Source organism: Ciconia boyciana, chromosome 11 (genome assembly GCF_034638445.1).
Source record: "Ciconia boyciana chromosome 11, ASM3463844v1, whole genome shotgun sequence".
In the NCBI taxonomy this organism is placed as follows: domain Eukaryota; kingdom Metazoa; phylum Chordata; class Aves; order Ciconiiformes; family Ciconiidae; genus Ciconia; species Ciconia boyciana.
In genome coordinates, this window is record NC_132944.1 from 18765285 (window position 1) to 18782755 (window position 17471).

At 37.5% G+C, this 17471-nt stretch overlaps 1 protein-coding gene across 9 annotated transcripts in view; it reads left to right on the forward strand.

The window, feature by feature from the left end:
• The first annotated feature begins 6189 nt into the window (after positions 1 to 6189).
• CFAP20DC (CFAP20 domain containing) overlaps positions 6190 to 17471 on the forward strand; it is an 89628-nt gene continuing 78346 nt past the window's right edge. For 8 of the 9 annotated variants that reach the window (XM_072875887.1, XM_072875890.1, XM_072875889.1 and 5 more), the window contains exons 1-5: positions 6190 to 6440; positions 11743 to 11829; positions 14094 to 14183; positions 14677 to 14770; positions 16383 to 16455. In XM_072875887.1, coding sequence (XP_072731988.1) covers positions 11809 to 11829; positions 14094 to 14183; positions 14677 to 14770; positions 16383 to 16455 — 278 coding nt within the window. In that variant the 5' untranslated portion in view covers positions 6190 to 6440; positions 11743 to 11808. Of the gene's footprint in view, positions 6441 to 6910; positions 7001 to 11742; positions 11830 to 14093; positions 14184 to 14676; positions 14771 to 16382; positions 16456 to 17471 lie in introns of all 9 variants that reach the window. The other variant, XM_072875888.1, reaches the window with a different exon arrangement.

Here is a 17471-nt window from a genome sequence, read left to right on the forward strand (position 1 = left end):
GAAGGGAGCAACATATTTATGTCACATTGCCTACTACAAAGTCTCTGCAAGTGAGCATATACAATTATAAAAGGCATGCCACATTCATTTTGGTAGGTTTGGGTTTGTTCATGCTCTCCTCGTGACAAAAGAATTTGTCAGCTCCCTCTTAGAAATGTATAGGAACATTTGTTTTAACTTGTTTAAAACAAATCTAGTAAGAAATTTTCTAAGACATGGCCCCTGTCCTTTCCACTCTGCTTACAACAGAAAATAGAGCTGACTGTATCTGAAAGAGGAACACAACTTTAATCTTACCCATGTTGGGGTTTTGGATAACAACTACTCAGTCATAACACAGTAAAAACTGATTTATATTTCAGGTCAAAGATATGAACAAAAGCCCATAGTCAGTCAACTTCCAGACTATACTGTATTACATAGAAATGTAAGACATTAGGTCAAGTACTCCCTGCAAGTACTCAAAATCTTCCTCTCAAAATTTGTGACATTTTTCAGTCTTACTTCGTATGGAATATCCTAAGATAGTAAGTTCCTGCAAGTTTTATGAAAATCAACAGCAGAGTGGAGAACAGATGTTATTAATGCTGCCATTAGTGAAAGGTGGGAAGAATTAAGCCACTATTCATTTTCTTTGGCAGTGGCCAGGCTAACATATGCTTACTGGCTCTCCACTCAGCACATCTACTGCATTGGACAAGCCACAGCACATACTTTCTTTTCTGGCTGCTGAGCAGAAAAAGCACATAGAGGACTTAGGACATCTGGGAGATCTGCACTGGGGGAAGAAGAGTTTTAGGAAAACAGAAACTGGCCGAGATACAGGATAAGTGACAAGAGATGTAGGAATGTGAAAACATTACAGAAGAAAAATGAAAGACAAGTGGGGTTGTTGTTTTAAGGGAGTCACAAGAGACAGAGGAAGTTGAGGTTGTTAGACTAGAGGAACTTAGGGCACGAATCTGCATGAAATCTGTCTTTGTGAGGACTTTCCTTCACAGAACAATTTCATAAAGCCAAAATGGAGAATGCCGTAGGAATCCAGTGCCTCAGCCCAAAGGAAATAATTGAAAACTGCAGATGCTCTTCGTTTCTTGAAATTTGTATTTGGGTTTGTAGGTTTATCTGTATTCCAAATGTGCAAAGAGTTTTATTTGAAAGTACTTATATTTCTGCAAAACCCAACATTAATTAAAAAATATTAAGAGATATCACAATAGAGGCATTTATATGTAGTGCATACTGTGAGAAACCTTAAACCCTAACAATGTGAACAATAAATAAATGAAAAAACAGTATCAAAACACTAAACAAAAATCTGACAAGTTGGATGAGCAACATCAAACTATATATTGACTTATTTTTCTATCTTGTCAGTAAAAATAAAATAAAAAGTGGAAAGAAAGCAAAAAAACCATCACAGTAATCAGAGCAAATAAAGGCTCTGCTTATCCTGTCTCAGCACAAAAGAACACAGGAAATGTCAGAATAGAAGAGACCATTTTGACCCATCGCAGCCAATATCTTGCCTTTTAATACTTCATACTACTTCAGAGGAAATACTCTATGGCATTCTCCTTCAGTGTACAACCTGTGTGATGATGAAGAAATTCCTCTGTGAGTCCAGATAGCCATCCATTTTAACCCTGAATCATGAGGCTGCTTGTGAAATTGCAATTTTTATTCCTGTCTATGCAAGTTACTAAAACTTTTTAGGCATGATAAACTAAGTGCCTTAAGAAGGTCCCAATAATAGCAAATTACAGTAGTTAAAATTTTATTGTATACATATATATCACAATCAAACTGATAAAGGCCATTGGTTCATTTCAGAGGTGAAAGCCTCTGTAGTACTGAGACTAGTGTGGAGATGGTTTCATTCTGAGAATAGCATGAAGACGGTTTCATTCCAGACTGAGAACACTATCGTCCGATTTATAATAGATAATGTGCCAAGTGCCTAATGCCGAAAAAGTAGAATTATTTCTTAAGGAATCATTGGCAACTTAATTGTATTATAAAAATCAATAGTTTATAATTTAATGGCTTTACTGGACAGAGAAGAGCGGCTACGCTATTTAAAGTTCCCACCGGTCATCCAGAGGCTGTTTGTCTTTAATCCTTTTCAAAAATTATCTGAATCAAAGAGGCATGAACAAACTATAAAAGACATTAACAAAATCGCCTTCTACACTGTAAAGCTGAAACAAAACAACCAATAGATCAGTTTAGTTTGGAGTGTTTGAAGACTATAATTACTATAAAGCACAATAGCAGGTGCAAAGAGAACTTTTTTCACTTTAACATGCCAAACTTAAGCACAGGTCGCTTCAATACTATAGCAAACCATGGCAGGTTTTCACTTTTCCTCTATGCTTTCATTGTTATTACGTAACTTTAATGATCTACTCTGAAGGAATGAAGGTCATCAGCACACATACTGCATAAAGCTGATGGGTCTTTCAGTTAAAGAAATGTATTGCCTTTTTTCAGATGTTATCACATTTATTTTATCAGTAAACAGATACCAGTTGCTCCATATTAAACCAAACAGAGCAAAAAAGAGGAACAAATTAATATTCTTTTCAGCCCTGTGCTGGTTGTCTTTCTACATCCAAGAATAGTGGCTAAGTTACACATTCTCAATAATTTTCAGGGTTTAAATGCCTGCTCTGAACTGAAATTTGGCCAACTGATCACATGGGTGGATTCCTATAAAGCCTGACAAGACATAAGTAGCCAATTTTCAGTTTCAAGTATTACTGTCTGAGCACTCAGTGCTTTCTGGAGTGGTGCAGCGCATTTATTTCACAGAAAGAACATGATTTTTTGCACACTTCATGAACAGAATTAGTCTGGTGATAGTGGGATACTAATGTCTTTGCTCTCATCTCAGCACTGTCCAGTGTGGTGCAAAGAAAAGACAGATGCAGAAGGAATGCCTCCACAGCTTTCCCATCCCTGCGTCTGCGTCCAGCCCCTTAACAGGCTCTTTGACCATGGCCCTCCCTGGAGTCCCCTTCCCAGTTTGAGCAACAAGACTGCATAGCAGTGAGAGGAAACTTGATGAAAATCTAATCTTGGAAGTACACACCACAGAAGTTGGCCCAACTATGTTTTTTCATAACTATCTACAATCCTCAGATAAGGATTCTACAGAACCTCTGTTGATGAAGTATTTGTGGGGCTTAGGAAAACAGGTTGTAAACTGATTCTCAATTTTAACATATTTGCCCAAGAACTGTCTTCTCCAAATTGCTGTGTTTTCTGAATTGAAGGCGTTACTCCATCCTTCTGAAAGAAAAGCCTTAAGCTGATGGAGAGATTATATATATGCATCTCTCAGAGAAATTATTCTGTTCTAGAAGATCAGATAGAGACAGCCAGTATAACTAATGAATTCCACTATTTTATTTATTTGAACAGTATTTGTATCAGAAGACCAACATACAAATGAAAATGAGACAAAATTCAGAGTTCATGTACATGGCTGAAGGAGGAAGCATTCTGCTGGAAAATTTTCAGACATCCACAAACAGTAGTGGATACAATGGTGACCATGCAGCTAAATTACCCTGCATGATGTAATCTTGGCAAACACGTTCCTAGGAAGGTCACTGGCTGAGGAGGAATGCTCCAAGGAAATGAAGATCAGCCTGGCACTGGGGCAAATATGCCTCAGCTCCATGGCAGCTGTTACCAAGTGAAGGCTAAGCAGGCAGCAAGGCACACCATGTCTCCCTTCCCTGTCAGTCAAGAATGGCAAGAAGGATCTACAGAAAATTTCATAGGATGCCTGTGCATCTTCTTTCTCAGCTTGACTAGTAGAATTTATATAGCTCTCAAAACATAACATGGCATTTTACGAAATACGATATGAACTAGAAAGACAAGAGATTTCCAGACTACATGAACTGACAGTCTAAAAAGGCATAAACCAAACCAATTCAGAACAATACAATACAGAACAGACTGGCAAATGGTCATTAGAGCTGAAATGGAGCTTTACACAGGAAGGAAGGGAGGCCACTTGCCGTATATCAGCTGGCAGGCTGCTCCAAATGTGAGCAATGGTATGCAATAAGGCAAAGTCAGGAATGGATGAAAGAAATTACAGTACTATTCCTATGGATATAAACCTATGTCAGTGGGGGTCCTTTAAAAATGGCTGGATTTAATATCACACATCCAATATTTAGTACACATTGAATACTCTCCTAAATTAAATCACTTCAGTTCCCAGCATGATGTTACTAACATCTTGGTATTTTAATTTAAAACAGGACACCTAGCCACACCTTGAGCTTAGGGCATTTACGAGAAGAAGGGATGTCCATATGTTCCAATTTCCTACTCCAAGATACAGTAAAAATCTCTTCACTGAAATATGTTGTACCATGTAAGGGGTTAAGTTCAGAACACAGAAAGGTTGTATTAGAAGATAAATGTGTACGAGTTCTCACAGTTTTCCCCAAATTATTACCCAAGCACTTGCTGAACCTTTCCAGAGCTTTAGTAGATGTACACCGCACAGCGGCCTAAAATGTTTAGCCAAAGAAAAATACATAACTCAACAGCTCAGGTACCAACAGCAGCTGATCTACAGATACAACCTTAAAGAAGTCAGTATAACAAACATCTTGATTGTCTGATCGTTACTTTTACAGTGTTTCCCATATTACCATAATTCCAAACCAGACCTTCGAAGTACGATGGGCTCAGGCCATAGATGGGCCAAAGTCAATGACATAAGGTGCCTTGCTAGTTTACATTACCTGCAATTTTTGAGTCATAGTGTTTACCACAAATGATATTGTTTTTTTCTGTAAAACTGTAAGAAACAAAGGAAAAAAATTTCCCCTCACAGTATGTCTAAAACCAGTTTTCTCCGGCAGCTGGCAAAGGGGACTTGTGCGGCCCAGTTTTGCCCTGAGCAGGCAGGCAGCTGCTTCCACACATTACACTCACAGCTGGCTGCTTCATATACTTTTATAACTTTAGGGTCTTCAGCCTGCATCTCAGTTTTTAACTGGAATTTCTTAACTCCTCAGGCCTTAGCATAACTCCTGTCACAAAGGATTCGGGCTTTTCAGATACAGAGTTATGTGTAACGAATTTCAAGATGACTTCAGGTTAAAGTGTATATAATAAACTATGTAGTTTCTGTTGGCTACAGAACTCCCCAATAGCTTTTTAACCTTTCTTTTGCTATCATCATCTCTCTTTTGTCCTTGTTCTATTAACTGTTTTTATTTAATAACCTGTAGCTCAGTTTTAGTATTATTGTTTTCCTTATCTCCAGAACCCAAGAACTCTAATCAGTGTAATCCAGTGTATGATAAAACTACACAGGATGTGATTTCTTTGAAAATCCCAAGGTAAAATGAGAAAGCTAAATAAATCTTATAATTGATTTAACTCATTCCTTTCCTTGGCAAAACCAGGACAGTACCTTTCAGGAGCAAACACAAAGAAGGTGAACAGGGTGGTGGCGGGCTGAGACACAGCAGGACCCATCGACGGCTCAGCACTTTCAGCTCGTGTATTTCACCAAGCTGCAGTGGGTTACAGGATTCTTAATTGTTCTTTGTGGAAACATTAAGACACCCTTTGAGGAAGAAAATGGTATTCCATTACTTTTTTGTGAAAAGGCTACAAAGTTTCACAAAGAAATGCTGTGATCAAAAAAGCAGTCACTTCAAGGAAAGACCTTCTTTGGCTAATAACGCATTATAAAAACCAGGATCTAATTGGTTCACTGTGACCTTCTTCCCAGAGGTTTTTGAAGCCATCAGGAGGTGTTTGCTTATTCTTGACAGTGATGTTAAACTAATGGGGCCGTCCTTCTCATTTCCTTCTCTTAGAGAAAAACGCCAGATCTGCAAGTCCATTCTAATTCCTTAAAAACCAAGGACTTTGATGTGGCTGCTCTGGCGCATAGCTTCCTACATCCTTCTCAAAAAAGCACTTTACATGATGAAGCCTTAAAGAGTAAATGGCAAACATGTTTCAGTTGAGTTCTTGGCAACATTTGCACTTGAAACACCTCCACAGGCCCTGGGCGACACAGCGCCATTCACATGGCCACCCTCCGCCTTGGCTGCCCCGAGGACACCCTGTGAGGGGGCCAGCGCAGCCTTCTGTGCTAGCTTTGGCCGGCTCTTATTCACTTAGTGAGAGCCCGGGAAGCCCGCGGGCTGCCCGGCCGCTGCCAGGAGCCCAGTACCCCCCCCATCCTCTGAAGAGCCGCCGCCGATGGAAGCCGAATTGACGGACGAAGACGCAGCTACGGCCGCCCGCCACGACTGAGCGATAGAGCCACGCTCCTCGCGCCGCCATTTTAAACGGTTCCCGCCCTGCTTCCTCCCCCCCGCCTCACGGCGAGCTCTCGGCCCGCCCTCTCCGTAGGTGCGGCCTCGTCCCCAGCCGTCCTCGCCCAGGTGAGACCCGGCGGGGGCCTGAGCTCGCCGAGCTGAGCGGCCCCGGTTCTCTGTAGCGAGCGGTGGGGACGTGGCGGAGCGGGAGGGCCGCACCGGCCGGCGGCCGGGCCAGCCCCGGTGGCGGAGGGGCGGGGGAGCCGGCCCGGCGCTGGGGACGCGGCCTTGCCGCGGTTGTGGCGCAGGGAAGCGGGTCTGCTGGTGCTTGAATTACGGGCATTGTGTCAAAGCGTTTTATGATGAAACTTTTATAAACGTGAAAAGCTTGATTTTAATTTTTTTTTTTTTTAATCCTGCGAGTTGTATGTAAAGGCTGGCTGTGCCACTTTTCACAGAGAAACACCAGTAGTCTTGGTATAGTTTATTAATGGTCTTTCTGCCCATTTATTATGTTAACTTGTATTTTGAGAAAATATATAGCAGTGTTACAAACTCAGCTTTAAATATTCAATATGTGGAATTCATTTGTCTAGAAGATACTAAAACCCTTCATCAGTGATGAACTGCTTTCTCTGGTGTGTCCCAGCCTACCATAAATCAGCACTGGCTTTGGGCCCGTGATGGTGAGTTATATGTATTAACAGTCTTGGGTCTAAGCCTATGTTCCCTGCCAAAGGTAGTGTATTTGTGTCATTTTTCAATGCAAATTAGTAGTAGGTGCAAATTCACTTTATTTTGCCTCACATTTTTGACTTTGGAATAGAAAAGCTTAAATAAACACAGCTTTTTCAACACTGGGATGTTGATCAGAAAAATGTACTCGTACTTTTAAGTCAAGGGACTAACCATGACTACAAAGGTTTTTAGGACTGTGTGAGTCTGTCCAGCCCTGCCTCCCTTGGGGTTAGAACAGTGCTTAGTATTAAGTAATTTAAAGAAGCCTGGATGTCTGTTTGCATTTACTGTTTGTGAAATACCCTTGCTTGTAACTTACCGGGGACCAATTGTTTGAATTGTGGGGCTACATAAACACAAAATATTATTGAAATATTTAAATGTGAAACATTCTATTTTGAAGATAAAATATACATAAAATATCTCCATCCTAGGACATCTTCTTTGCAGGGTTCTAAGTGGTTTGTGTGAATGGAAGGATTAGAGGGCCCTTTGGACTGCTGCTACTTTATTTTCGGTGTGGGAAACATTATGAAACTAATGATCAAAGTCAGTGCACAAATCAAGACCTCACAAGGTGAATCCTGATAGGAATCTGTTTTTCCAAAGATAAATATCTTTCATTGTCACTTAACTTTATAAACTATATTCTTGAGGGTTTGTCATTGACTGACACTTTAAGCCTTTATTTCCAGTTGGACAGATGTACTAAAGTACATGGCTCAGGGCAATAAAAAAATAAGTTTGATCTGTGACTGAAAAATGAGAGAACATCTACTTTATGGCATTCTATAAAGATGTCATAAAATATCTATTTATTTGACAAATATGCAAAAAATTGAGGATTTATATTTCAAGATGCTGTTGATCTTTCTAAAATAGGCCCTCTGGATTTTAAGCACTCTTGATTTTTAGAATTTCTGGAGAGGCTAGGAGGAGGAAAGATGAAAAGTGGAAAAATAGTGCAACTATCAATTTTCCAGACCATTCCCTCTCTTGTTTTTAAGCATAGGTTACTATAACTAAAGACAATGATATTTGATGCATAATGAAAGCACCTCTTAATATTATCTCAGTAATTACATGACAAATATGTCATTCACTGAATGTTTTCAGTAGCTACCAATCTTAATAGCAAAGGTAATTTCTAGTCTTCATTTGTAGTAACTTAATGGAAATTGGGAAGTTACAAGTAAGCAATATATAAGCAAAAATGTATTGCAGTGTCACTTGCACTATTTTTTGCCTTTATGAAAAACAAACTGACATTTCAGTGATGTGTTTATAGTTATCAGCTTTGTAGTATGAATGAGTTGTCCTAACACAAATGCTTACAAACTTTGGGTCTAGTTTACCTTTCACTAAAGTTAGGAAGAGCCATCTTGTTATGAATTTGATAGTTACAAGGGTCATCAGTTTTCTGAGTCTGTATGAAATATGTTCTGCAAATTAGTAAATCAGCTAGCTTGCCCATATGTATGTCAGTTTAAAAAACAACTGCATTGGTGACAAATTTTAAGCCATATTGTAAGAGTGAACTTCATCTGAGATTTCGAAATCTGAAGATTTCTAGTGATGGTATGAGATTCCTAGTCCTTCAATAAGTGTTCATCACCCCACAGTTTTTTGTGTTTCCTTTTACTACCACATATTTCCTAGATGTTATCTCTTCACATATTTCTCTACCCCCTCTGTGATCCATTATGAAAGTCTTTAATTATTTGATCATCTTTTCTATCTTAAGTATATCATTTGTATATCATTTGAATGAGAACTTTTCAGTTCAGACACGTGCTTCCTCCACTTAAATTTAAGAATTAATTAGTAGCACAAGTTTTTTGTGTGATACAACTGTGTGTCTTTGTGATGTTTTACCAGTGCACGTATGTTCTTTCCGTGCTCAGAGCAAACTGAGAACTATTTCCATACAATACAGCATGGAGATAAATTAGTGATGTCAAGCCAAAGCTAATAAGCACTGCTGAGAGGCAAAGTGTATTAGCATAGTATTGAACCCAAGTTAATATATCAATATGGCTTCTGTTCACCTTGCACTGCATACAGAGCTATTTGCACTATTTGCATCTTTCTTCGAAACCCTATGTGATGTGCCGTCAGTGGACTGGCTCTTATGAAAGCCAAGTATACTTTATGAGAAGACAGTGAAGAAAACAAAGTATTACTTTCTACGTCTTATGTGTAATTCTGACTACAGCAGTGTCTGCAAATACTGTAGCCGTCCACCTTGCTAAGTAGCTTTAGCCTGTCTGCTCTGAAAGATGGTATGGTAATGAAGGTGAAACTTGGCCTCTGCATACTACACACTAAATGTTTGTTCCAAAATATATAGTATGATTATAGTCAGCAGAAGACTTCTGACCAGAATATTAGTAGTAGCCTCTGAAAGAGATGAGTTGTTCTTTTCAATCTCAGAACTTTATACTTTTCATACACTGACTTTCATATCAGGATCCCTCACATTTATTTAGTCTTCATATTTTTCCCTGAGGTGTAATAAGGCATAACAGAACTGCAAAATGTGTGAGGGTTGTGTTAGGTGCATGATGCTTGGCAGATCTGGAACTGATTTTTAAAGCAAAAGTAAGTGAAAGGACTTTGCTCCAAGGAAAAAGCAGTGTCTTCCTTCACACTTCCTTCACTTAATAATAACTAAAACCTGGGGGATGATGAAATCCTTAGTCCTAGAAGAGCAAGTGCCTTACTGTGTGAGTTACAGTAATACACTTATTGTAAATATGTACTGTAGGAGGGGATGACTTCTGCCTCTCTCACTAGTGGGCCTTCACATTTAGCTCTGGCAAAGTGAATCAAAACAGTAGGTCACTCTGATATTAGTTCTGCAGTGCCATTACTTCTCACTAAGACATGAATCATGCAATTTTGAGTAGTTCTGGCTCGTTTAAAGCCTGTAGATAATAGCAAAGATAGAGCTGCAGACAAAAAAGTGAACAAATAGTGATTTCCAAAATTATTGCTCTGTATGTAAAGTGAATATATACAGAAGGAAGAAATAATACACTGGCTTTAGAAGTGCGTTCTTTAAAAGGCATTTCTAAAATGTCTAGTTCATAATTTAGAATAGTTCAATATAGCTATTGATGTAGTCATTCTTAAAAAAACAATTATACCAACTGAACAAGTGGGAAATTTGTATAGAAAATGGTCTAAAATGCAGAATAATGCAACTGGTGTGTTATGTGTGCAGTGGCAGTATTGAAGTAATACAATCAAAATACTAATTACAGTTTTTGATAAGCCTGTTACAAATGCTATGGTTTCTAAATTTCATTTTCCTTATAATAAAAAAGTTTAAAATGAACTAATATTTATGGCAACAGCATGGGATAAATTTCTAATATCTGGTGTTTTTTCCATTTTTATTTCATTTACAGACAACTTTAAGACTTAAAATAATTGTTGCTGAATAAAATAATTGCAGTTGAACATCAGCAGATTTTATCACGTTTTCCTAAATGAATGATGATATACTTTTTCAAATAGAATGCTGCTCTAATCCTGTAAATGTGTACATTGTTTATGAACTCATGTATATTGTCACTGAATTTCTAGTTCATTTTCAGTCATACATCTTTTTATAAAATTTTTTAAACTTTTTGTCACTTTCTGATTGTGAGAGCTAGATTGTTCTTTATGAGAAGCTATACTTATATTCTCCTGGTAAGTATATTGTTTTTATCTGTTAAGAAAATGGTTTCAGGCTCAAAAAAATTCCATTAATTAAAAATAATTTAATTTTTAAAGTGGTCTGTGCCTGAACTGAAGCAATTAATATAAAGTATATCAAGTAACTGAGAGACACAGTCTTGTGAAAGGATTTTTCTGGGAGTTGATGAGCGCTTTCAGTTTCCACAGTGAAGGTGCATGTTGTCTCTTGTGACTGGTTCTACCTGTCTCTGGAGATCGATTACTACCTTGTATGTTCAGGGCCACTTTCTGCTGACTTCAGGTGAAATCGCAGATGCTCAGCATGATCAAAGAGGGACATGAGAGGCTTCCAGTATCACTCCCTTCACTTTCTACTGTTCTGATTCTCCAACTGCAGATATTTCTTAATTTGCATTGACTTTAGCAGCCCTCAAATAACAGAAGTGTTTGGTTTGAGTCTTAGACTAATCATCCTCAAAGAAGAATGCTGAATGTGAAAGAAGATAATTTGTCTCAGAAGTCTCTGCTAAATATCTCTAGATGGAGTGGTTTCTATTGCAGCTGTTCCATATGTTTCTCTTTTTCTACAGTAAATGTTAAGCTCCTCTTTAATGGAGTCTAATGTTTTCCAGTAGGCACTCAATAACAAAGAATAATAAAAAAATGTGTATTAAAGATGATTTTCAAGCATTTTTAAAGCATGACAAAGCCTTCATTGTTAAAAATAAGGGCTGACATAAAATTACTAGTTTTGTGGGGAATATAAGGAAAGGCAGCCCTGAGTACTTGATTCATGAAGAGAATGTTTTCCAAGACACTGTCAATATTAATATTTTTTTATCTTAGTTCCTTTGTGGTAGCACTCTGATACAGTTGATATACATTCTGTACTCATGAAAAGTATTTCATAATAGTATTCATATCTTTTTAAAATATGGTTGGGGTTTCATTATAGGATTTTTTTCATGTCAAATCCTATATAAAGTTTTTTTGTTTTTTTCAGCATAGTCTGTAAGTGTCTTTACTGATTGAGAAGCTGAAATTATTTTTTGCCTGTGAAAGCTGGAAAATGTTCAAAAATCAGTATCAGGTAAAACAGAAATACTTGTATTTTTTACCCTCTTTCATTTCACCTCTGAGAGAACTCAATTAAAATGGCTTATTCTGGGGGGCAAAAAGTCCAGATACAGAAATGTTTTGGAATGTTCACTATTCAGTATTTTTATAGAAATGTTATGAAATAGTGGGTAGCTGCTGATGCTGTCAGGTCTGGAATGGACACCAACATGTTGTTACCAATGGCTTTTTGTCTGGTGTGCCTTCCCTTGTGGGCCAGGGAAGGCACACCTACTGCTCCCACCCAGTCATGGAAGCAGGCCCAACTCTTAAGGTATAGTCAGAAAAGGGGGGTTGGTTTATTCTCTTGGTCCAGCGCAGGGGTGTGACAACACTAGTCACATCATTCACAAACCTTATCGCTTTTACTGTTTCCTGGCCTTCCTTTTCACCATGCTTTGTCTTCCTTTCTCTGCACCAGTCCCCTCCCGAGAAGGCAACCCACCCCTGATTACGTTTTCCCCACTGGTCCCAGATGTGCTGCATCTGTACCTGAAATTGGTTTTTCTGATGCTGTTACCTAGGCATCTCAGCTTTATACGGTATTTCTGATACCGTTGCCTAGGTGCTGTTGGCTTTGCAGGATTGTGCTCCCCAAAAGATGCCCCATAATCTCCTCCAATTGATTATGGAGTTTGACAGTTTCTTGCTTAACTCCTCCTTGGCCCCCCGTGAGATTAGCCATCCTCCACAGCACAAAGTAACTTTTGTCAGCTTCTCGCATCAGTGTTTGTTCAGCATTTTCTCATGTCATGTCCAGTAGTTTTCCATGTCCTGTTCAGTTAGTTTAACCTCAAATCAGGGCCTACTTAAGAGCTGCAGTATTAACAAAATTTGTTTGTAAATATGGGAGAAAAAGCCACTTGTTTGTTAAGATTTGCTACAAGCACATACAAGTTGGCAGTTAAGAATCTTTTTTAAGTTTCTGAGACCTTGATCCTGTAGTCCTTAAATATGTCAGATAACTTCAGATTGATAGTATGCCATATTTTTTTTTATCCATTATAAATGTAAAAAATATTTTACAAGTGCAGTTTATGGAATGCCATTTTGAATGTCCTTAGAACTTAGTAAGTTTAGTCACTGGAGTTAGCCATGTGACTGGAAGCTGCCAGGTGTGGGTGGGCAGAGGAAAATACCTTGTTCATATACAGTGCAGTGTTGATGTTCTCTGAAAGCATAATTTGAAGAGCATTTATTTTGCTGGCAAGACTGCTCACCCCTCTTGCTAATTCTGAGCAGCTGAGCATAAAGAGGATTGGGGAATGCAGGCAACTAGGAATGAGAAGGGAGCAGTAGAGTTGTAATGATTGATTAGGTCAACCATGCTGCTGAAAAAATGCTTTTCAAACTATAGGCTGAGTACATCAGATGTCACAAAAAATGTGACGTCAAATGGGAAAAATACTGAAGCAAATAATTCCCTAAGCAGAGGTGATAAAGCCTACCTCTCTAAGAGCCTACTGTTAGATTCTTTGATGTCTAATAGGGCACAGGCTCTGTGTAAGGAATTTTCACCTGGCAGGGGCATTCATAATCTTTTGCCAGTATTAATTCTCTGATACCTCAAGAAGGCTGCAGCATGAGTACAGCCCTTACCTCTTTATGGTGATACTGGTAGGATCAGATCTACTATGAGGCCACTTAAGTTGGCCCAGAAAAGATAAGAAGTTTTTGTGAGTTTCCCAGACTGTTTGATCAAATCAGGCTGAATGTGGTAACTAGTGGAAAAGTTACTGGGAAATGTCTTTGACATACTCACATATGTAGACAGATTGTGTAAACTTCATTTCCATAGGAAATCAGACAGAACAGCCAATCTGCAACAGTTTTTATTTTCTTAGCAGTATGTTTTAAAACTCACTTCATTTGGTGAGTTGTAGAAATAAACCATATCCAAATATAAATTGCTAATCTCCTGCCTGTTTTTAGAATTTTTACAATAATTTTGCTTTTTAGAGAATGACATTATAAATAAAATAATTTAAAATATTCCATGGTATTCCTTCAATTTTATTTTCTGGTCCTCTAGTAAAGCCAGATATTGACTATATGGGTTGCTATATTATAGTAGTCTAGAAGCTGTTATTAATATTCTGCTGTCTGACTGATCAGGAATACTGGCTGTGGTAACAGCCTGATGTGGGGAGGGATTGTTTTTCTGTACTCACCTTGATCAGGTGAGTACAGTGCTGAACATTTGGTTGGATGATGTATCCTTAAACCATTTTATCATAGGGTGGCCCATTTGTTGAAATATTCAGTGCTCAAGGCAAGAACCCAGGAGCAAAATGGAAGATTTTTGGCAATCCATCAGCTATATGGAAAGTAAGTTTTAAAAGAAACTTATAAAATCTAGAGTATAAAACAGAAAAATGTGAATGAAGCTTAAAATTAGAAGGTAATGAGGGCTTTGACCTGACAGTGGAGTTGTCACTTGCAGTTCTGTCATTATGACAGACTAAATGACTACTTAAATTAGTTTTTTATGCCTCCTTGCAGACTAGGTTGGTCGCAGTGTAATTTTATAGTTTAAATATTTAGAAAGTAATTTCGCTATTCCAATAACTAATGGATTGAGTTGGGCCCATTGGATCATGAGTCCTGTTTGTCAGCATTATTTGTTCATAAAAAATGCAAGTAAAGGACATATTTCTATGGATTATATTATTACCATCATATTTGAACTACTGTCATACTTGCAGTGCTGTCTGCCATTTGTGATTAAAAAAAAAAAGTAGCTTTGCATGTTAGTAGCACGGTTGGTTGTGAGGAGAATTCTATCAGGATGCTTATGTTTGTTTATTGTTCCTTTTTGTAGGAATATGATAAAGAAGTAAAAGGCTTTGTTTTTGTGCTTGAAGGAAGCAGTCAAATCAACAAAATGCAGCTACCAAAGGAAACTAGACAAACTTGTAAGTATCAAAGAATTAAATGTGATGTTGTTCTGATTATTGAATCAGTCATATTGGAATGTAAAACTTACATCATTCTGCCTTACTTTGGGCATAATTCAGCATTAGCAAAGTGGTTTTTCATTAACGTTTTAGTAGGTCAGTTACAAAGACATAAAAGGTATAGAAATGCTATATTAAAGTAAGTGCTGAAGGGAAGATCTTGTTGATACATGTTGTCCTAGTGCCGCTAGGTTCACTTCTGTACCTGATCCTGCTACAGACTAATGTCTGGCAAATAACTTCTGACTCCATTCAGCACTTACTAAAGTCAATAATTCTATTGTCATTACAGAATGTGAAATGGGTTCCTGTCCCCTTTCTCATTTGACTTTTTAAAGTATTTTTATGTATCAAATAAGCACTAGCAGTACAAGGAAGTTATACCGAAATTTCAGCTGCGTTTATGTAATCAGTCTTTGATGGGTAGTATGGAGTGTTTCCACAGGTTGTCTATTACTTGCACCAGAATAAACCTGAATCGAAGCAATCCATGTTTCTCAGGGCATACAGCACTCATCATAATTTATGCCTTAAACTCCACTGCAGGGTATTGTACCTTACAAGGCTTGTAGTAATGAATCGAGCTGGTTTAGAATTAAGTGCTCGCTTTTAAAGAAAAATTGAGATGATGATTTTAGTCAAATGAAACAGGAGTCTTCTAGTATACTTCTTATGCAGGGTATATAATTACAAATTAGTTTTTCCAAACAAACACAAAAAAAATTAAGAAATTGTATAGTCTCGTTGTGCACTAAGGCCTTGAAGATTAATCTGATTTTTATAAAAGAAATTTACTGTTATCTTCAGTATAATAAATATTAGTCTAATGTATCTTAGAAATCCAACTTTAATTTGTTTATTGCCAATGTTACAATAAACTATTACAGCCTAAAATGAGGATTGAGAATTAGTGTTGTAGATTATCACTGCTAAGATTAGCTTGGTTTTAAATTTAAGTAACTAAGAAAACAACATACAGTTCAATTCAGACAGCTTTGTACTATCTGTTTTCCCTTGATAGGGAGCTACCTGAATCCTGAAAGATTTCTTGTGTTTGTTCCCTCAGTTAAGCTCCTTTGCTATTGTTCTAAAAATCAGAAGCCTCCACTGAGGATTGTTGTCATGAGCTGGATTGCATTTTACCCAAGGGTTTTTTTTAAGGTGTTTAATAAGGTGTACATTGTCACAAACATGAGCACAAGTTTCATATGACTATAAGATAATCTTGATAGGAAAGTATTACTTTATTGTATAATTCCTATGGGATATTTGGTGTCTACATGCTCTTGGAACACAATGTAGTTGTAAGTAAAAAAAAAAAAAAAAAAAAAAGTTCCTTTTATTTTCATGAGAATTCCACCAAAGCCACAGATGGGACTTTTAAAACAACACTTTTATTGCAGTTTGAATTGGTTTTCTTCAGGTTTTTCTCATGTTTGTATGTTGTGTGAACCTTGGGAAATAGTGTTGCAGGAGCATAGCTGTATGGTACAAAATTGAAATGCTTGATGGTGAAATGTACATCTGCACGCACACAGCACATGTATTTAATTTTTTTTCCTGTTTCTAGTGGGACTGATCCAGCAATTTCTGACACTTCAGATTTTTGTGCCATTGGGACAAGACTTCTCTACTGAGTTACTGTAAGATGCATAAAATTTCCTTGAATACTTAATGTAAAGTGAATGCCTGATTGCAGCCATTAATTGTGGTGGCAGATTTTGTATTTCTTGGATGTTTTAAATACTGGCATTTCTTTGAAGACAGAACAAACTCTAAAAATCATGAATGAAGATGGTGAAAAAATCTGAAGAAATTAGACTTGAATTTGTCAAACCTATGAAAATACTAGCTCATGAGGGTCTCCTGAAAATTCATAAGAGATTTATAAATAACTATTCCACAGCCTTTTGGTTCAGGGCACAAAGAAATATATATTCTAATAATTGGGGGAGGAAAAAACCCAACCAAACAAATGGTAAAAAGCTAGAACAACAAATGGAGTGCTCAATTGGTATAATTATGTCCATACTGTAAGGAAAGAGAGGTACAGCTGAAACAGACTTTTTTCATTAGTTTCATGTGGAATGATTTAATAGAATTTTAAACTTGGCCAATTGTCAGTCTTTGGACAACATTTCCCCGCTAGTGGCACTGGCTGTTTATAACCAGTACAACCCACTCAGTTTTGTAGCCAGTAGAACACCTAAGATTTGGATTAACAAAAGAAATATTACGCCATTAGAAACCCTGCAAGAAAAGATGGGTTGAATGATATGCAATTGAACTTAGTAAAGTCAATGCAGAATTTTATTTTTGTTTGTCTTTCTGTAACTCTGCATTCATCTGTACCCATAGGTGTCAGCTTTTCTTGATTGTCTGAAGTCTCTTGTGTCTCGAGTAAGGGGAAACAACTCTTGTAGGTTTAAGTCAAAGAGGACAAAATGAGATGCTGAGAAAATAACATTCCAGCTACGCTGTAGTAGAGAAACAGTGTTCATTTTAATGTGAATAATCTATTTCATAAAATTAGGATGGTGTGCTATTTTATGTCGCTGGGTAATTCTGTTCTCTTCTGTGCCTTCTCATAAGGTCATCCTGGAATATTTTGTTATTTTAACAAAGGATATGCTAGTGTGAATTGACTCATACTTACTAA